This window comes from Rhinichthys klamathensis, unplaced genomic scaffold (assembly GCF_029890125.1).
Source record: "Rhinichthys klamathensis goyatoka isolate OS25496 unplaced genomic scaffold, OSU_Roscu_1.1 h1tg000019l_1, whole genome shotgun sequence".
Taxonomy (NCBI): Eukaryota; Metazoa; Chordata; class Actinopteri; order Cypriniformes; family Leuciscidae; genus Rhinichthys; species Rhinichthys klamathensis.
In genome coordinates this window covers 7,121,878-7,143,564 of record NW_026606570.1, presented here as the reverse complement: position 1 = coordinate 7,143,564, position 21,687 = coordinate 7,121,878, and the positions used below count along the sequence as shown (strand labels likewise).

The 21,687-nt window shown below is 38.0% G+C and overlaps 1 protein-coding gene across 1 annotated transcript; it reads left to right on the top strand.

Annotated features, from left to right (window-relative positions):
• The first annotated feature begins 237 nt into the window (after nucleotides 1-237).
• On the top strand, nucleotides 238-21,052 carry cmya5 (cardiomyopathy associated 5). Its single transcript, XM_056237652.1, has 13 exons — nucleotides 238-728; nucleotides 1,558-5,209; nucleotides 5,715-5,810; nucleotides 7,752-7,985; nucleotides 8,187-8,209; nucleotides 8,505-8,626; nucleotides 8,705-8,839; nucleotides 14,586-14,732; nucleotides 14,997-15,144; nucleotides 16,371-16,504; nucleotides 16,885-16,999; nucleotides 18,197-18,373; nucleotides 19,435-21,052. Exons 1-13 carry the CDS (start codon nucleotides 607-609, stop codon nucleotides 19,685-19,687), a joined length of 5,358 nt encoding a protein of 1,785 aa, XP_056093627.1. The 5' UTR covers nucleotides 238-606; the 3' UTR covers nucleotides 19,688-21,052.
• Nucleotides 21,053-21,687: the final 635 nt, after the last annotated feature.

The window sequence follows — 21,687 nt, the reverse complement described above, 5'->3', positions numbered from 1 at the left end:
ATTGTATTGGTCAATTGAGTATACTTTTGAACTGGATAGGTTTCTGCGTGGAGCAGTTTAGCTTACAGTAACATTTTCAACCGCAAGTAAATGTGATAATGTGATTTATCCGTTAATGGGTTGTTATGCTCGATTCATTGCATGATATGAGTTTAAGAACGTTGATATGGCTGCTTGGGGGGTTAGAGAGTAAAATTAGCACAGCCAAAAGAAACTGACACTACGGTACGGTGGCCTGAGTCCTCCACTCCTGTCCCTCATGGACATGGCGGTGTTCTCTGCGTGTCATATTACAGGGGACACCGCCACTGTAGTTTCATGCAAGCTTTACTGTTCTGGACATGGTGAACGATGTGCTACTGCTTGAAGTTGACAAAGGAAATGAAAAATATTGGACAATATCCTTAACTCGGGCTTTAAAGAACGGGGACAACGGTGACTGTTTTCCAAGTGCGCAGCCTTGAGCACAGGAATATTTGTAATCTATTTACAGCAGCCGCTGAGTAAGGCAAACTGCTCCCAACGAGACATGATCCCAACACGAAGCTGTACTAGCCAAGACCGTTTATTACTTTAAAATAACACCAACATATTTCGATTATCAAAATGGATCGTGCTGTGAAAGGGGAATGTGAGGGGGCAGAGCCAGAGATGGGGGAATTGCAGGACGTGGGGCCAGGAATAATCGATATCGACGACGAAGATGAGATTGAGGACCTTCATAAAAGGTAGTTTGACACGGGCGAAAATAGTTATAAAAATGGGATTAATTATATTTTCTCGTAGATCTTTTTAAATATGAATGTTATTTCCCTCATCACCACCTAATTTGGGTGATTGACACCCAAAAGTTTTGAACAAAAAGTTACACTTTCTTTTGTTGCAAATAGGCCTACGTTTATTTATTTTTGTAAATATATAATATATTCGCAAACACCATTTAAGTAGCCACAAAAAAGTTTGCAAACTTAATTTATTTTTATATAAAAAACGTATGTTCAGTTATTGATAAATCCACTTCCAAGTCTGTAATAAGCAGATATTCTAGCTCCTGCATGCTTCTACTAATTGTTTTTAACTTCAAACATCATTAACTGATACTTTTAAGGGATAGTCACCCAAATATTTTAATTCTGTCATCATTTACTCACCCTCAAGTTGTTCTAAACCTGTATGAATTTCTGTCTTCTGCTGAACACAAAAGAAGATATTTTGAAGAATATGGGTAACCAAACAGTTGATGGGCCCCATTGACTACCATAGTATGTGGGAAAAAATACCATGGAAGTCAATGAGGCTCAAACTGTTTAGTTACCGACATTCTTCAAAATATATTTTTTGTTCAGTAGAAGAAACAAATTTATACAGGTTTAGAACAACTTGAGGGTGAGTAAATGATGACAGAATTTTCATATTTGGGTGAATTATCCCTTTAACTTACAAACATCATTAGTTAAGCACTAAACATACAACGCTACAATATCTGCCATAGACTGCTGTATTCTATACTACATTGCTTTGTTGAACCATACCTGTTTCTAAACTATTTTTGGTTAGTTTAAAGGAAGTTATGCAGGATCCATCAGTGAAGCCTAAACTCCAGTGTCTGATGGTTGACCCATCCTTCTCTATGGTGACGGTACAGAGTGAGGACAGTGGGATAGTATGGGAGACGGCTTCCAGTAGATGCTCAACTCCATGGGCTTCAGAAGGAAGCTCTCCATCTGAACAATACAGCATGGAAGGTTCCGGAACACAGGGGAATATTGTGATCATAATGGATGAAGACAGAATAAAGAGGAAAAAAACAAGCAGCAGAGGCAAGCTAGGTGACAGGTTTAAAAAGCCAAGCTCCAGACTGCCAAAAAGTCGGATAGGTGAGGAAAGACCTGCAATGATTGAGGTGTCAGTGCCGAATATCAGGTCTGAAAGCAATGAGGATGGTATGCCTGCTGGAAGCAAGGATCAAGATCTTTTTAGTTTGATATCAGATGGTTTTGAAATACTCAATATTGTTGTACCGTCAAAGCTTGCTACAGTAGATGAGGAAGATAGCACTGAACTGGTGGAGAATTTAGCCTACTTGGATGATACCCCAAAGATAAAATCCAAACATAAGCATGAACCTGTAGCTACAAACAGTTGTCCTGTGAAGATAGACATTGAGGAAATAAAGCAAAATGAAAGCTTGAAGGATTCATCCCAGATCTTTGCTGACAAACAGATCAAAAAGGATGAAACTCATATGGACTACCTTGAAAAATTCACACTGTTAGATGAGCAGGCACCTAGTGATGGCACTACACTGATGGAAAAACTTGAACCAGAAGTGACTGTCCAGCCGGAGGAACCTCAAGAGAACCTCAAAGAACCAAAAGTAGATGAAGCTGTTGATGATGATTCCTTTGTGTTCATCAGTGATGTTGAAATTGCAGGTGAGCATCTTGACGAAGTGTTTTATGGAAATAAGTTGAATGCAGAGCCTCCCCAAGAGCGTGAGGGCAGAGTTGGAAGTACAGCAAAAGAGAGCTCTAAATCTCTTAAAGAGAGTGGATCAGTCTTATTCGGGAGTCAGGAATGTATCCTCACACCTGTATACCTCCCTACCGGACCACCAAAGATCATAGATCTTGTCCTTCTTGAGGAACCACGAGCAATGTCCTTCCATTACTCAGACCTTTATGAGGACACAGTAGGAGACCGGAAGAAAGAAGACGACTTCTCAGATACAGAGAGTGTTGTTTCAGAACGGTCTTTCAAAAGGAGATACTCTGATTCTGATGATGCAGATGGATATCTGGAGAAATTCATATTGAAGGATGAAACACCAGTGGTTGCTAATGTACCTGAGGCCAAAGAAAAGGAAGATGGGGGGAAATTAGCATGGTCACAAAGTAAATTTGAACTCACTGGATGTTTAGATAAAGCACAAGAAGAAAATGAGGAAGTAACTGTCGATCAACCATGTGTGCAAGATAAAATTGAAGGTGAAGTACAGTGTGAGTCCACAGAGTGTTGTTCAGAGGGACACTGTGCTCCAGAAATCCAACAAGAGGTGGAAATTATCTTTACAGGAACGGTCACATCAGACGACCTGGTAGCGAAGCATAGTAGGGAAAATGAAAAGCAATGTGATGTCACTGTCATTATCAAGGACAATATCACAACTAAAAGTGCCCTCAATGACACACAACGTCAGATGGATCAAGTCCTTGAGCCAGAATGCAAAACCATCAGTGAAGTAGATTGCAGTGGACAGGAACAAATAAGTCTGACTGCTCATATTCAAGAGCCTGGGGGGTTAGCGCATGAAGATGTTTTTAAAACTAAAGATGAATTTAAAATTATGTCTGTAACACAGAGCTCTGAGAAGATTCAGTCCGATGTACCACATGCTGTTGAAAACATTAGTGTTTCTGAGGGCAGTGTGGATAGACGTCATGAAGTAGCTGATGCCATTGCTGACATTCAGAAAACAAGTACTATTACTAAAAATGACGAAGGAGAGAATAATAAAACCAAGACACAAGGCGAAATTTTAGAGCAAAATCTTACCTCAAGGGTCGATAAAGGCATTACTGAAATATTAAAAAGAGAAGAACCAGAAATAATTGCTCAGAGGGTTGTCATTCTCAAAGAACCTCTGTTAGATAGAACAGAACCTCCAAAAACTGAGGAACCTTCAAAAGTAGAGAAAGAAGTCAAGCCTTTAGAAGAGACTGAAACAATTACAACATATACTGAAGTTAAACTTTCTGCAAAATCTTTTGAAAATGACTCTCAAGTCCATGAAAATGGAGAAATGCTTGCTGTGGTTGAGAATAAAGTGAGTGAAGGATTAATTCCCGAAAAGGAAAAACAAGAGCAGGTAATTGACAAAATTGGTGCAGCGCAAGAGGTTGAGGCTCATATTGGTACATCAGATGTGTTAACAGAAATTGAAATAAAGCCAGAGTCTAAATTTACTTCTGTTCAGACCTCATTAGAGCAGTCACATCCAAATGAAACAGATACAGCAAACATTGAACTTCAGACTAAATCTGATATTACAAGCGAGGAGAAAATGTATCCAGATGTATTACACAATGAATTCATTGCAACAAACAAGAAAGCCAAAGAGTGGACAAGTACAGATAGGCCAACCAACGAGGCACCATTGGTTGAGCAAAGGCTGGAAACGCAAAAAGAACATGTTGACATACCAAAGATTGAAGAACATGTGGTTACAGAAAAACATGAAAAAGTTGAGGAAATCAAGGTGGATGTTACAGAGGAAGCAAATGAGAGGGTTGACACCACAAATGAGCCTGTTCAGGACGAGATACCTTCTGAGAAAAAAGTGGCAACAGAGATGAATCAAATGATTAATTCAAGGCAAGAATATAGCATATTGTTAGCTAATGACATGGAGGCATTTGCTCGTGAAGGCACGGAAGAGATAAAAGTAACAGACAACGTAGAGGACTTATCAAAAGTAAGACTGCCAGCTGTTGTACCAACAAATGAGGAACAGGTAGAAGAATATAGTGAAATAAATGACGTGACCATATTAACCGGAGAGATCCCATTGAAAGAATCAGCCACTAGTTGGACAGATATTGAGAATAAGATGTTACCTCTAACATCAACAAAAACATTAGAGGAAGGAAAGAAAACACAGATTGATGCACAGATTGGAGATATAACAGACCTACCAGAGCCCATTTCGCCTCCTCCAGTTGATGAAGATGACCCCTCAGCAATGAGAGTCTCACCTTTAGAGCCAGAGGATAGTGACAAAATGTATGAAGATATACATAAAGGAGGAAGCCTAAGTAGGGATAAAGGTGTCTTCTCACAATTGCGAAGTTTTACACCTCAAGAGGACCTGTCGACCTTGAGCTGCGACCAAAATGTGCTGCAGGAAATTGCAGAGGAACTTGGTTATGAGATGGTCACCGAACAAGAGGCAAGACAGTGTGAACAAGCTCTAGCTGAGGATGGGCACTGTGAACAAGTTCGACTGTCAGATCAAACTCTGGAAAAAGACTTTGAATTTGTTGAGGATTTGGATAGTGCACAAATGGCGGAATATGAACATCAAGAGGAACTTGAAATTCAACCAATGGATGCGTTCTGCCTCGTTTGCCGTTGTCCAGTACTGCTGAGTGAGGCTGAGCATCAAAACCATGAGATGGCCTCTTTGGATGAGGCCTATGACAGTGTTAAGGTAAGTTAAGCTCCCTGTGCTTTGAAAGAGTGCTAAGACATGATTTCCTGACATCAGCTTGACATCTGATCTTTCACTGCTGGCCTGTTTGGAGAGCTTGTCACTAATTACTCATGTGTTTACAGAAGGACTCCTCCAGTGTCTAATATAACCAAATGATAAAAACACATAATCAGAATATTCACTTCACAAGAATATTTGAGTATAAATCATGTTGAGACGATGAGAGATTGTTTACTTTATTGGCCTTTGACAGCATTCATAGCAGATGAGTCAGAACCGACTGACTCATAGCAAGAGCTGGAAGTAGACAGCTGTTTCCATGATTCAACTGTGGTTTATTCCAGTACTGCACCAATGTGATTTGATATTTACAAGTAGGAAAAATCCAAAGGAGAAAATAAAATAATATTTGCAAGACAAGTATGAAAGAAATAGGAGTTTGTGCCTCAAAATATTTCATGTTGTCTGTCTAATGTAACTTTCGATGTGATTTTTTTTTCAGAATCAGCTGAGTGAACTGATATCAGTTTTACAAGGAAGATCAGAGAATATTGAAGACTTTGTATCTGAGCTTGAACTGGCATACAACACAGTGGAGGTATTTGCATTATTATGCATTCATTTACACATACAGAACATATCCTGTACCGAATGTTGTTTTAGCTCAGTAGACTATAAATACAATCCCATAGACTTAATTTGGGTCAATGACATGACATGCATATTTTTGTCTCCAAGTGCATTATTTCCTTATAAATAATGTGATAAATTCATGACATATATTGCTTTATTCTATAAAACCTTTTTAGTTTGCATTCATTTTTAGTACATTATAAAATATTATTATTTATGTTTTGGTATCTTAAACCCCTAAATGTCAAAATAAAATACTAAGACATAACTTAATGTTTGAAACCTTTCATATAAACAAATTTTTATAAATAGCAATAGTTTTAGGCTTTTGAGATAATTGAAAAACTTTTGTCCGGCAATTTGTTCATTATCAAATGTCACAACTGCAAACATGGCTCTTTTATTATGAATTGACAAGGTAATAACAGTAAACATGATAATGCATAATCTAGAGGAGACCAACTGATCCCTGTGGCAGAGTGAAAAGATTTGTAGATCTCTCTCAAATACTGATAAAAATAGCTACTTTCAATTATGGGTAGGTTGGTACACTTTCCATGTCAGTTGGTACAACCAATGTTAAACTAGAAAAATGCTTTTTATCATAAACTTTTTTGTATTTAAAATGTATAAACTGTTTATGACCTTGCTAGCATAGGCAAAAGATTGATTATTGTAAAGAAAAATTGGTCACACTTTATATTAGGTGTCCTTAACTACAGTATGTACTCACCCAAAAAATCGTTAGGTATGATGCACTTGTTCATGTTGTTTTGCAAAACACTTACAATTCTCAACTGACTTAAGCTGATGATTCTTTTTGTATCAATATAAAACATAACTTTGTTGTTATTCAGTCACAATCGATTACAGTGTATCTAACCAATATAGTGCACTGTAGCTTATTCCAGTTCCCATGTTACGAATGTGATGACGTGATTTATTCTGATTTTGATAAATTTACTACTTTTACTTCAATAGAGACTGATGACTTAAACACTTGTATTTGTATTTTATTTTTTATATGTAATTGAAATGAAAAAAATGTTTTATCCCTGTCATTTTAATGTTGTCAGGTGACATAACTTATATTCATCAGGTGGTACAACCATGTAATTTCTAATCTAACTAATAATACTGAAGGTCAAAGTGATGGCTGAAATGGCTGAAAACTAGATTGTGAATAGTATTTAATGCATTTACCGGTAAACTTATATGATTATTTTTCTGTCTTTAAAGTAAAATTGAATGCTAAATATACTAAATATCTACCATATTACCATATTAATATGAATAAAAACAACCACAAAATAGTAATGAGTTAGGCACTTTAGACACTCTAAGAGTTACTTAAGATTTCACAAGAATATATATATGTATATATATATATATATATATATATATACAGTATGTATATATATATATATATATATATATATATATATTATATATTATATATATATATAATTTTTTTTTACAAATATTTGGTTGTACCACATGACAAAAAAAGAAATCCCAAAATGAATTTTAACACATTGAAATGTTATTTAACAAATGAAACGCATTGTTCCTGATTTAAAAATATGCATTAGATCAATTTTGCATGAATAAGCATTACATCAAAATACCTTTAAAAAAACAAACAATAAAAACAAAGTCACATCTAGAGACCAAAAGATCATACACATCAGGTCAAAATGGTTGTGACTGCCCTAGAAAATGAGTAGCAATGTCCTGGCAACCACCCACAAAATCTTAGCATCATGAAGGTGAATTTTGCACTCCCAAAAATCTGGAGTGAGAGTTTTGTAGTGCTTACGTTAGTGCACTGTCAGCTTGGGGATGCTATTAAAGTGAGAAAGGTTACTGAGAACTAATGTGTAGCTTTATTGTGCTGCTCCCGCAGGAGAACTTTAATGATTGTGAGAAGATCATAAATGAGCACAATGAGGAGGTGGTGAAGCTGGTGATGGATCAGTATAATGAGATGTCTCAGGCCATGGAGGAGGAGAAAAAGGCCAAACTGGAGCAGCTGTACGACCAGATTGTGTCGTTCCAGGAGAATATCGACAAGGCCAAGGAGACTATGGAGATGACGGCTAAGGAGGAGGAAGAAACGGACCCACTCAAGTTTCTTTCTGTGAGGCTTTCCTCATTTGTGTGTTAGTTACTCGCTTAAAGTATATCATGCATTAAGATTAGTATTAATGTATTGATTTTGTCCAAAGCCATAGTTGCTTTTGAAGCATTTTTAAAGTGCTTAGCTAAGATTTGTTAAGAGAGATGAACTATCTAGAATAGATATTTTAGTCTAATCAAGCTGTTTTTCACCCCTTTTCAGTCATCAAAAGATATCAATATGAGGTAACTGAATGGCTTGAATTTATGTTGCATCCAGTGACTTTCCTAACATCGAATGCTAATTACAATACTTCAAAAATGATCTGCATATTAAATTAATCCGAATAGAAGCTTGATGAAGCTTGTTTTAGTTGCCTTGTTGAGTTTGCTATGTTCAAAACAATGTTAAATCAAGTGTTTGTAGCCTTTAAATGAATAGAAATCAAATAATTTACCGCATGGGGTTTTTACACATGATGAAAATATTGTGATAAGCTGGATTTTCTTCCAGTGACCCTTCCATTTATTTTTTAATTAGGTTGAATACAGCTTTGGAATCCACCATGTCACTTGAACTTGGTCCACGAGGGCTGCTGGTTTTTGAGGACTATGCCAAGGGCAAATCAGGCAATGAGAGGAAAAACAGACAAGCCATTCCAGGTGCGCCTCAGCTAAGATTTCCATTGCAGATAAACACCCCTCACGTTTTGCTGACTTGAATTATTACTCATTTTGTAGTTCCTCAAAAACCACATCTCCAGCCTCAAGAGGCCAATTCTGCAACCAGCACTTCCGTCACTGTGTATTGGAGAGTCAATGAGGATGACATTATCGACTGCTTCCAAGTCTACTGCATGGAAGAGCCACAAGGAGGTAAGACTAGAGGGAAGAGCAGGGTTTGAATATCTGACAGATAATACACTACAGTTCAAAAGTTTGGGGTTGGTAAGATTTTTTTAAAGAAGTCCTGTGATGGCAAAGTTGAATTTTCAGAAGCCATTTTCAGGATTCTGTGATGAATATATATATATATATATACACTCACCGGCCACTTTATTAGGTACACCTGTCCAACTGCTCGTTAACACTTAATTTCTAAGCAGCCAATCACATGGCGGCAACTACGTGCATTTAGGCATGTAGACATGGTCAAGACAATCTCCTGCAGTTCAAACCGAGCATCAGTATGGGGAAGAAAGGTGATTTGAGTGACTTTGAACGTGGCATGATTGTTGGTGCCAGAAGGGCTGGTCTGAGTATTTCAGAAACTGCTAATCTACTGGGATTTTCACGCACAACCATCTCTAGGGTTTACAGAGAATGGTCCGAAAAAGAAAAAACATCCAGTGAGCGGCAGTTCTGTGGGCGGAAATGCCTTGTTGATGCCAGAGGTCAGAGGAGAATGGCCAGACTGGTTCGAGCTGATAGAAGGGCAACAGTGACTGAAATAACCACTCGTTACAACCGAGGTATGCAGCAAAGCATTTGTGAAGCCACAACACGCACAACCTTGAGGCGGATGGGCTACAACAGCAGAAGACTCCACCGGGTACCACTCATCTCCACTACAAATAGGAAAAAGAGGCTACAATTTGCAAGAGCTCACCAAAATTGAACAGTTGAAGACTGGAAAAATGTTGCCTGGTCTGATGAGTCTCGATTTCTGTTGAGACATTCAGATGTTAGAGTCAGAATTTGGCGTAAACAGAATGAGAACATGGAACCATCATGCCTTGTTACCACTGTGCAGGCTGGTGGTGGTGGTGTAATGGTGTGGGGGATGTTTTCCTGGCACACTTTAGGCCCCTTAGTGCCAATTGGGCATCGTTTAAATGCCACGGCCTACCTGAGCATTGTTTCTGACCATGTCCATCCCTTTATGGCCACCATGTACCCATCCTCTGATGGCTACTTCCACCATGTCACAAAGCTCTAATCATTTCAAATTGGTTTCTTGAACATGACAATGAGTTCACTGTACTAAAATGGCCTCCACAGTCACCAGATCTCAACCCAATAGAGCATCTTTGGGATGTGGTGGAACGGGAGATTCGCATCATGGATGTGCAGCCGACAAATCTGCGGCAACTGTGTGATGCCATCATGTCAATATGGACCAAACTCCCTGAGGAATGCTTCCAGCACCTTGTTGAATCTATGCCACGAAGAATTGAGGCAGTTCTGAAGGCAAAAGGGGGTCCAACCCGTTACTAGCATGGGGTACCTAATAAAGTGGCCGGTGAGTGTATATATATTTATTTATTTTTAAACTGTATTATCTTAAATAAAAAATAAATGAGTAACATAAATGTTTTTACTGTCACTTACACTCACCTAAAGGATTGAACACCATACTAATACTGTGTTTGACCCCCTTTCGCCTTCAGAACTGCCTTAATTCTACGTGGCATTGATTCAACAAGGTGCTGAAAGCATTCTTTAGAAATGTTGGCCCATATTGATAGGATAGCATCTTGCAATTGATGGAGATTTGTGGGATGCACATCCAGGGCACGAAGCTCCCGTTCCACCACATCCCAAAGATTCAATTCAATTCAAATTTATTTGTATAGCGCTTTCCACAATACACATTGTTTCAAAGCAGCTTTACAGAAAGTGCATTTCAGAAATGTACATTGAAAAAATACAGTTAGTTAATCATGTATTAATTTAGGGCATAACATATCGCCGGCGTCGAGTCGTCTCTTCACAGGCGTCGAGTCGTCTCTTCACAGGCGTCGAGTCGTCTCATCGCAGGTGTTGAGGTATCTGAAGTCTCCGTGAGAGGCTGGATACAAGCTGGAGCTGACGAACGCTATTTACCTCGGGACTAGCGTCCCGAGATAACAGCAGAAAAGCAGATGGGAAATAATTAGCATAGCTGCTGTTCATAATATTAATGGATTCGATCTGATTCAACAGTAGTATAAAAGGTAAGCATTATATGAATGCTTGGCTAACGAGATGCGTCTTTAATCTAGTTTTAAACTGGGACAGCGAGTCTGAGCCTCAGACAATATCAGGAAGGCTATTCCAGAGTTTAGGAGCTAAATGCGAGAACGCCCTCCCTCCTTTAGTGGACTTGGATATCCTAGGAATGACCAGAAGCTTCGAATTTAGTGATCTTAAAGAACGCGATGGATTGTAGGGCGATAGAAGGTCCATTAAATACACAGGAGCTAGACCATTTAGGGCTTTATAGGTCAGTAGAAGTACTTTGTAATTGATACGGAACTTGATAGGTAACCAGTGTAGAGATGATAAAATTGGTGTTATATGATCATATTTTCTTGACCTAGTAAGAACTCTAGCAGCAGCATTTTGCACTAACTGTAGCTTGTTTATTGAGGATGCAGGACAATCGGCTAATAAAGCATTACAGTAATCTAGTCTCGAGGTCATGAATGCATGAACCAACTTTTCTGCATCAGAAACAGATAGCATGTTACGTAGCTTAGCAATGTTTCTAAGGTGGAAAAAGGCTGTTCTTGTAACATATGAAATATGATTTTCGAAAGACAAGTTGTGGTCTAGTATAACACCCAGGTCTTTTACAGTAGTGGATAAAGTAACAGGACATCCTTCTAAATTAAAGTTGTATTTTAAGAGGTTTTGTGGGTAGTTTTTTGGACCAATAAGTAATACCTCCGTTTTATCTGAATTTAGTAGCAGGAAATTACGCGTCATCCAGCATTTTATATCTTTAAGACACTCTGTCAATTTCAGATATGTTAGTGTTTTCATCTGGTCGTGATGAAATATATAATTGAGTGTCATCAGCATAACAGTGGAAATTAATTCCATGTTTTATAATATTACCAAGTGGCAGGATATATATTGAGAATAGCAGAGGGCCTAACACCGATCCTTGCAGCACTCCATAGTCTACTGACGTTATCTTCGATTTTTCCCCATTTAAACAGACAAAATGGTAACGATCTGATAAGTACGATCTAAACCAGCTTAATACCTGTCCCTGAACACCAGTGTAGTTTTGTAGTCGATCCAAGAGTATTTTATGATCTATAGTATCTACTAGTATTGAGATACAGCCTTGGTCAGAAGCTAAAAGTAAATCATTTGTAATTTTAACTAGCGCAGTTTCTGTGCTATGATGCGGTCTGAATCCTGACTGAAATTTTTCATAGATATCATTTTCTTTCAAGAAAGATCACAATTGAGCGGGCACAACTTTTTCTAGTATTTTAGACATAAATGGAAGATTGGAAATGGGTCTGTAATTTGCTAGGTTATTTGGATCTAATTGCGGTTTCTTGATGAGAGGTTTTATAACTGCCAGCTTGAATATTTTTGGAACATGACCTAAAGATAAAGACGAGTTAATAATATTGAGAAGAGGCTCTTCCACTACAGGTAACACTTCTTTCAGTAGTTTAGTGGGTATTGGATCTAATAAACATGTTGTTGGTTTAGATACAATGATAAGTTTAAAGATGCTCTATTGGGTTGAGATCTGGTGACTGTGGGGGCCATTTTAGTACAGTAAACTCATTGTCATGTTCAAGAAACCAATTTGAAATGATTCGAGCTTTGTGACATGGTGCATTATCCTGCTGGAAGTAGCCATCAGAGGATGGGTACATGGTGGCCATAAAGGGATGGACATGGTCAGAAACAATGCTCAGGTAGGCCGTGGCATTTAAACGATGCCCAATTGGCACTAAGGGGCCTAAAGTGTGCCAAGAAAACATCCCCCACACCATTACACCACCACCACCAGCCTGCACAGTGGTAACAAGGCATGATGGATCCATGTTCTCATTCTGATTACGCCAAATTCTAACCAGGCAACATTTTTCCAGTCAACTGTCCAATTTTGGTGAGCTCTTGCAAATTGTAGCCTCTTTTTCCTATTTGTAGTGGAGATGAGTGGTACCCGGTGGGGTCTTCTGCTGTTATAGCCCATGATCCGCATCAAGGTTGTACGTGTTGTGGCTTCACAAATACTTTGCTGCATACCTCGGTTGTAACGAGTGGTTATTTCAGTCAAAGTTGCTCTTCTATCAGCTTGAATCAGTCGGCCCATTCTCCTCTGACCTCTAGCATCAACAAGGTATTTTCGCCCACAGGACTGCCGCATACTGGATGTTTTTCCCTTTTCACACCATTCTTTGTAAACCCTAGAAATGGTTGTGCGTGAAAATCCCAGTAATTGAGCAGATTGTGAAATACTCAGACCGGCCCGTCTGGCACCAACAACCATGCCACGCTCAAAATTGCTTAAATCACCTTTCTTTCCCATTCTGACATTCAGTTTGGAGTTCAGGAGATTGCCTTGACCAGGACCACACCCCTAAATGCATTGAAGCAACTGCCATGTGATTGGTTGATTAGATAATTGCATTAATGAGAAATTGAACAGGTGTTCCTAATAATCCTTTAGGTGAGTGTATAATCAATGTAATGCATTCATGCTCAATAAAAGTATTAATTTCTTCTTTTTTTTTTTACTTTTGATTTAAATGTTATATATAGTCAGTGCTGGGTAGTAACTGATTATATGTAATCTGGATTACATAATCAGATTCCTAAAATTAAATTTTGTAATTAGATTATATTACATTTTAAAATACATGTAATCAGACCACAGTTACTTTTTGTTGATTACATTTACGAATCATAATTAAATGATTCTTCCTAATTCTCCTAATTTTATCTTTTAAATGTTTCATTCTAAAAAAAATCCTATTGCTTGTAAACCGTATGTTCGGAAAGTCTTCTAGTTCTGTGGAATTTCACACACAAGAATGGCCACTAGTTAGGCAGCTATAATTACATGGATAATTGAGAGGCCACACACCATAAACAAGTACAATATTTTTTAGTAAGTGTTTTATTTTATATTTTTATTTTAATTTAACATTTTCAAGATTTAATTCATTATTAGCTTTTCAATGATTTATGAAAACCTGACATATGTTTAATGCACTTCACATTGTTGCTAACAAAGAGTGGAATACATTTTTCTTTTGCTCTTTGCATTATTATATCAATATGCTACAAGATTATTATATTCAAATCAATGTGATAAATGAGTTAACTCAAAAGTAGTCAGAAAGTAATCAGATTATATTACCTAAAATGTGTAATGTAATAGATTATGTTACTAACTACAGTTTTCATCATGTAATTTGTATTCAGTAATGGATTACAGTTTGTAAGGAATCTACCCAGCACTGTATATAATATAGAATGGCATATATTCTTAATTACTATGAATATATGAATAATTCTATTACTATGTTACTATTATCAGTATAAAACATCCTTGCAATTGTGGGTTAAATGCTTAAATTGTTAAAATCAGTTACTCACCATCATGTCACCAAATCTATATTACTTACTTTCTTCTGTGGAACATAAAAGAAGATATTTTGAAAAAGTCAATGGGTCCAATGTTTTTTTATTGATAAAATCAGTTGAAACATTGTTCAAAATATAGTTTTAAGCATAAACTATCCCTTTAACATTCACAGATTTTTTTTTTTCAATCTGACAGTACTACAAACTCTTATTAGTATGTAAAAGTATGTCAAAGGGATGCTCAGTTGAGCCACGTGCTTCAGTTAAAGTGTGTTAAATGTAATCTTATCTGCAGCTATCTCAGAGGAGTACAGGGTGACTGTGAAGGAGAGCTACTGTAATCTAGAAGAGCTGGAGCCGGATAAGTGTTATAAAGTGTGGGTGATGGCGGTGAACTACACAGGCTGCAGCATGCCGAGTGAGAGACTGCCCTTCAGAACCGGTTAGTTACTCTGTGCAAATCCCCTCTGACTTGCATGATGTTTGTGAGAGCAAGAGATCATGCTGTGTGTCATAATATATCAATACATAATGAGATGACCATGTAGAGGCTCTTTACTAGATCACTGACATGGAATGCGAATTCCAAAGTGTATGTGTTTTCAATCCAGATTAAATATGGAGTGTTCACATTTAGCAAAACAAACTTGTGATTATCTTTTAGTCAGTGTCTGAAAAGTAACTCAGCTCATCGTCTTCTCTCTAGCCCCCTCTGTCCCGGTGATCCAGACAGAACAGTGCACAGTGCTGTGGGACACGGCCACGCTGCGTTGGAGCTCAGTTCAGCCCAGTGCTGTAGACTGCTTCACACTGGAGTATTGCCGCCAGTATGCATGCGAGAGAGAGGGACTCAGGTACGGTTAACCAGCCCTCTGTACAAGGAGAAACAGCACAAGGGGTCTAGAGAAAACCATCTTTTTTTCATGTTTTGTTAAAAAGTGTTATGGTAACTTTTTTATTTTAAAGTTACAAAATACAAAATAACAAAATATTTTTTGTATTTTATTTTATCCCTCCTTCCAAAAAGCGCAAGTGCTCTGATTGGTCGGCTGGACCAGTGTGTTGTGATTGGTCAACCGCTTTGAGCAGGTTTTGGAAATGTCACGCCCCTTACCATAACCATGGCTGAATCCGAAAAACCCTCATTCACTATTACCTACATTAGCCCACTAATACTGTTGAAGGAGTGAATGAAAAGGAGTAAGCGAATTCGGACAGCCGTTGAGCGAACATCAGTTGTGCACTCATTATTGCCGTGCAATGTGGGATTGAATAAGTGCACTCAATAACGCCCACTATGGTTTCGGACACCACTACAAATGACTTTCCCCTCAAATAACGCCTTATTTGAGGGTATACGGGCGATTTCAGATTAAGTCCATGAGTTTCAAATCACTACTAATGCAATTCATCCAGGCCTCGCCCACTTTTTTTGCATATGCTTTGGGCAGGAATTATTTAAAGGAGTGATATTATGATGTGTATGTTTCTGGATGAAAACCCAAGACTACAATCGAGGTGTTTCAGAGAGTTCAGAAACAGTGCTTACTGATGTAGAAAATAACTCCCTTTGGAGTGGACTTTGTGCTTTGTAACTTTGCAGACTGTTTTTAAGCTCAAACAGCAATAAACAGAGTAAATAAAGTTGAAAATGTAAAAAAGCTTAATAGGACTTTAGGCTTTAATCAAAAACATCCCCCCCCCCCCTCCCCCCCAAAGGAAATACAACCATCCAATCAATTCCCACCCTACATTTTTTGTTTCTTGTTCGAGCAGCCATTTCTTTCAGATATTGTCACATTAGTGAAGAAAAATCACAATTTCCAGTTTATTCTGACTTTATTGGTGAAATGTATATTTTTTAAAAATTACACCAAACGTCTTCTCTATGGTATTAAATATACTCATTAATTGCCATCAGTGGCACTTAATGTTACTATTTAATGTAGCATATTTCACTAAGAGCTTGTACACTGAATCCATTGAACACAGTTCCCCATGATTCCTCAAGGGTGCACATCGATCAGAGCATTACAGAGGGTAACACTGCACTTATTGAAAACAGTCTCTCCATACACAGATCCATATCAGGGATAAAAGGCTATGAGCAGAGGGTCCTCCTTCAGCCCAATGAAAATTACCTCTTCTACATCAAATCAGTGAATGCAGGAGGAGCCAGTGAGCAGAGCGAGGCGACCCTTATCTCAACCAGAGGTCAGATTCACCGCTATTACATCATCAGTCTGACACATTTGCCTGTTGTCCGGCGAGTTTTCATGGGCGAAATCCAGTCATTGCAATAGGAATCCATGCAAGTTTTGCGTGAGGGTGAAAGATTTCCCGATTTTTACAGTTGGTCAGATGGATTCGCCGTGTTGATCGACAGAAAGCTGCTTGGTTTGAAAGTGACTTCTGTGTGAGCCGTGCTTCATCCATCACTACACTATTGACAATGGACTTTTTCTTGCCCATGAAATTTCACTAATCTGTCAAACACCTTTAGTTAGTTTGACAGCATCACAATTGTAACAAAATTCTTGCATTTTATTTGTGGTGGTTTTTTTGGTGACTAGTGAATGTTGTTATTTGTCAAGGTACAAGGTTCCGCTTCCTCAGTGAAACGGCCAACTCAGTGCTGGAGGTTTCAGAGGACAGGAACTCGGTAGAATACCCACAAGACACCTACAGTAAAATGTCCTCAATCATAGAGTAAGTACCTCAGTGCAGTTATCACCATTACAAATCTACCACTGTAGATACATAGTTTTATGCAGAAAAAACAACCATTTATTGTTAAATTGCACAACATATGCTGTTCATGTTTTGGTTTCAGATTTGTGAACCACCACATATTGTTTCACAAATGATTTAAAGTCCCTGTAAAGTCAAAATTAAGTATGTGTTTTGAGTTTGTCACACCACAGAAAAATTTGTTATTAGTCACCCAGCCAAATTTGAATGATAAAAAAAGTCAGCAAGTACATAAAATAAGCTATCAAAATCTTGAAAAAATGAGCAGTAATCTCTGCTCTCAAACGCTGGGGGTGTGTCCACTGGCTGCGCTGAAACCACGCCCACTCGCGGGAAAGCTGCCGTCGACTCGCCACACTCAACTCTACAGCCGGAATGGATGCTCGCACGGTGGCCACGCACTGCCGATGATGGCACCAGTTGTCGGCGCGACGGGAGGATGAAGGCTGAGGCGGGAGTCGGTTCGGCCCCATTCACCAGTAACAGCGGATTATCAGTGAATCCCAGACAGTTATCTCCGACGAAAGTTTATAAAACTATCCCGTGTAAAATGATCACTTACAGAGGCGGGTTTTGGCGGTGATCCTCAGCTCTCCATCAAGGTGGCTCTTCACAAAATTAATCCACTTCTTCTTGATGTAATCGTTTTTCGGAAATTTAAACAAGGGCACCGATCTGTTTTGTACGTGATCCGGTGATCGCATCCAGGTAGTAGGCCTACGCATTTCCGTGACGAAGGCATAGCTAGTAGCTAGCAATCTGTAGGCTGTGTTACTAATAATAGTACTGACAGTAACTCGCGATTGAGCGGCACACTGATGTGAATCTGCTCTATAATATTGTTAGGAGCGGCCAGCCTCAGGGCTCCAGTGCGTCATCAAGTAGGGGCGTGTCCAGGAGCTCAAGGGCTCCAGTGCGTCATCGAGCCCTGTTTTAGCCCCGCCCAGAAAATCCGGAAAATAGCAATGGTGAAAAACTGTTTAACGGTCTAACTCCACAATTCAGTACTTCACAGTTCACAGTCTTTGTAATATGTTTTAGCAATACATTTCTAACATTTATAAAGTGTTTAGAATTTTTTTTTGAAATTGCCTTTACAGGGACTTTAAGTTGCAGAAAATGCATGTTCTCTTTTTTTTTTGTACTTGTTCCTAGATGTCCAGCTGTTATGGGTGAACTTTTGCCTTCTCTTGGATATTACTACTGGGAGACAGAGGTGTCAAGGTGCAAAGCCTACCGCATCGGTGTCGCATATCAAACTGTATCACTGACCAGCACACTGGGGGAGAACAGGGCCTCCTGGTGTCTGCACTGTGTACCTACATCTATAAGGTATACCATTCATGTGATGTAGTTGCATGTATTTGTTCATGTGTTTCATTGCTCCAAAAAGGATTAGATACAAAGGTCATAGAATATTTTTTTGAACAGTAACATTTAAAAGTCTTTCCAGCAGCTCTTTTCAGTTTAAATAAACAAGCTGGTAGGACATTTGGAGCTGTATTCCAAACTGTGGAAACACTGTAATTAAGGCTTTTTGGCAATCAGGGAGGTACATTAAATTGAGCCTTCAAAAAGATTAAAAAAAATCTCTCATTAAATCTGTTCTCTCATTAAAAAAGCTCTCAGTCTTCCATTAAATACGTATTTGAAAAAAGTCTTGTCTAGGCCTACTTCTAAAAATCCCAGGTCCACTACTATGAAGGTACTGTATATTGTGTATGATGTTAGAGTTTGCACATCAGCAACTAGGGTCCTGTCAGATCCCAGCCATTGGGAGTACATCTGTAAAAAATGTGAGTTTTTTTTATTGACAACACTGTAAATTGTTGAACTTTAAAGGTAAAATAAGTCATTTTCCCCAAAGGTTCATACTTAGAAATATGACGTACCTGTACATCTGAGATAAAGACTGCAGCCATTTCCGTGGTCAAGAAAAAAAAAGCTATTTTATTCTACATAACTGGGGAGATCACATGACCAGTTGAATATCAGTAGTGTGCCCATTATCAGACACTTTTGGTTCTGGAATAAATGGATGACAAAAAAAAAAAAGGTATTGATGGAATCAATGTTCACATTGCATATATACTACCATTTAAAAGAGATTTTTTTTATGTTTTTGAAAGAAGTCTCTCAAGCCTGCATTTATTTGATCAAAAATACAGTACAAACTGTTGTGTTGTGTTACTGTCATTTATTTCTGTGATGGCAAAACTGAATTTTCAGCATCATTACTTCAGTCTTCACTGTCATATGATCCTTCAGAAATCATTCTAATACTGTATGCTGATTTAATCCATGATGCAAATTTTTTTTCAGGATTCTTTGATGAATAGAAAGGTCATTATTTGATATATTGAATGTGTTGTATTAACCCGTCTTCTCTCCAGCTGCAGATTTGAACTACTTCATGACCGTGTGGAGTCTGACATCTTTGTTGTGGACATGCCTGCGCGGATCGGCACTCTGTTGGACTACAGTCAGGGTCGGCTCTTCTTCTTCAATGCTCAGAACGGGCAGCTCTTGGGCACTTTTCAGCACACCTTCACAGAGCCCTGCCACCCTGTGTTTGTCCTAGAGCAGCCGGGGAATCTAGAGCTGAAAATGACCATGGAGGTGCCGGAGTTTGTTAAGCACTGCTAGTTTACATGACTCAGGTCTCAGTGCTCTGGGTTTGGTTGTGTGACAGTATATGAATCAAGTGAATCTTTCTTAATAGGAAATGAAAACATATTGTGCTGTCACGTGAAAAGTTGCTCAGTTTATTGATATGGTGTGACTGAAGAGATTATGAGAAATGTCACGTTTTGTGAAAGGAAGGACTGTTTTTGAAGCTGTGCTTTTAAATCCCTCCAGAAACTAGTTTTGTGGATCTGTTGCGTTGTTTTTGTATATATATTAAACAGAAAGTGCATGCGACCAGTTTTGTTGCTTGTCATATATGATGCACCCCTGGATCACATGATGTGCAGACATTTATATTCAGTGTCAGTGTATTTATTTTGGAAGCTACAGGCTTTCAGGTTGTTTGAATAAAACAGATTTTGGCAAAGCTAATAATAGACTTTCATAGCTGAATTCTCTCTGATATATTGCTGTGGCTTAGTTTATTTTCATGATTTGGTAGAAAAAGGAAATTTCCCTTCAGTTTCTATTTAAAATTGTTGCTGGATCTCACTTAATCGAAAACTAACCAAAGGTAAATGTGCAGTAAAGTGAATAGACTGATTTTAGTTTTCACTTACAATGAATCATTTGAGCAGGGTGTATTTTTAACTTATTTATTGTCATTTTTCACTCTGAAAGCTCCACTATCAAGTCAAAATCAACACTTGCATAAGAGAAAATAAATTGTAACCATATTTGTTATCTTTAATGGCTGCATACTGTAGGGATTGCACTTTGTTTGGTATCCATTTTGTAAATTATTCTTTCAAATTTTTCAATTTCAGTGCCCTGTTGTTGAATAAGTTAGTAGTGGTATAAATTAGTCTACTTGTATATTTATTTGTATTTCTGAGAATGACTGGATTGATTTAAAAGTTTTACCATTATAAATGTTTTAATAAACAAAGAATTAAGTTCATGAATTAAGATCATATATGAATTATATATACTGTATATCGTTCAAGACCGTTCAAAAGTTTGGTGTCTGTAAGATTTTTTTAATGTTTTTGAAATGTCTCTTATGTTGAACTTATTTGATCAAAATTACAGCAAAATCCATAATATTGTGAAATGTTATTACAATTTAAAATAACCGTTTTCTATTTTAATACATTAAAATGGCAAAGCAGTCATTACTCGTCTTCAGTGTCACATGATCCTTCAGAAATCATTCTAATATGCTGATCTGCTGCCCAAGAAACATTTCTTATTAGTATCAGTGTTGAAAACAGTTGTGCTGGTAATTTTATTGGGAAAGTGTGACGTTTTTTTCTTTTATTTTTTCTTGATGAAAATAAAATTCTAAAGAACAGCATTTATTTGATTGTAAAGATGTATAAATAAAAGTATTAAAAAAATCATACTGACCCCATATATATATATTTGTATGCATTGTATTATTAACCCCTCTCATCTCCAGCTGTATGTCATAGACGAAATTTTAATTTCTTTAATTTGGTAAAGACTGAGGGGAAAAGGGACAGCAAATCTCCTGTCCTTTCCATTTCGTCGGGAATGTGAATATTTGGGGAGTGGCGAGTCGTAATAGCTTCCATCATGTGACATCCAAACAGCAGCCCTACAGCTGTGTAAGGACTGGGCCAGGGTGAATCTGAATAACTAAATACCTTCGTGCTAAAATCCCAAAGCCTTTAGCTCCAAAAGGCCTGGAACTTGAAAAAACACACACACACACACACACCTCCCCCACAGCTGACACCCACACTCAGGACAGAGCGCGGTGTCCGCTTACAAGACATTAAGACATTTTATGACATTTTTGGAAGGTCCCAAAGGAACTTCTTTTCTTTAAAAGACATTCAACCAGATATATTTGATGTGTTTTTATGTGTGTCCATTTGCCCATGTCACATTGGAATAACTGTGACTTTATCATTATGCATTTTTACATTTAACTGTCTATTCCCCAGTATTGTTATACGTCATTCTTGGTCTTGTTTTAATTCTCATGATCC

What these genes read in the sequence shown, in the direction of transcription:
- cmya5 (XM_056237652.1), top strand. Translation starts at nt 607, where the DNA reads ATGGATCGTGCTGTGAAAGGGGAATGTGAGGGGGCAGAGCCAGAGATG. An exon ending in AGGCCTATGACAGTGTTAAG is followed by an intron (nt 5,210 to 5,714) that starts GTAAGTTAAGCT and finishes TTTTTTTTTCAG; the next exon opens with AATCAGCTGAGTGAACTGAT. An exon ending in TGGCATACAACACAGTGGAG is followed by an intron (nt 5,811 to 7,751) that starts GTATTTGCATTA and finishes CTGCTCCCGCAG; the next exon opens with GAGAACTTTAATGATTGTGA.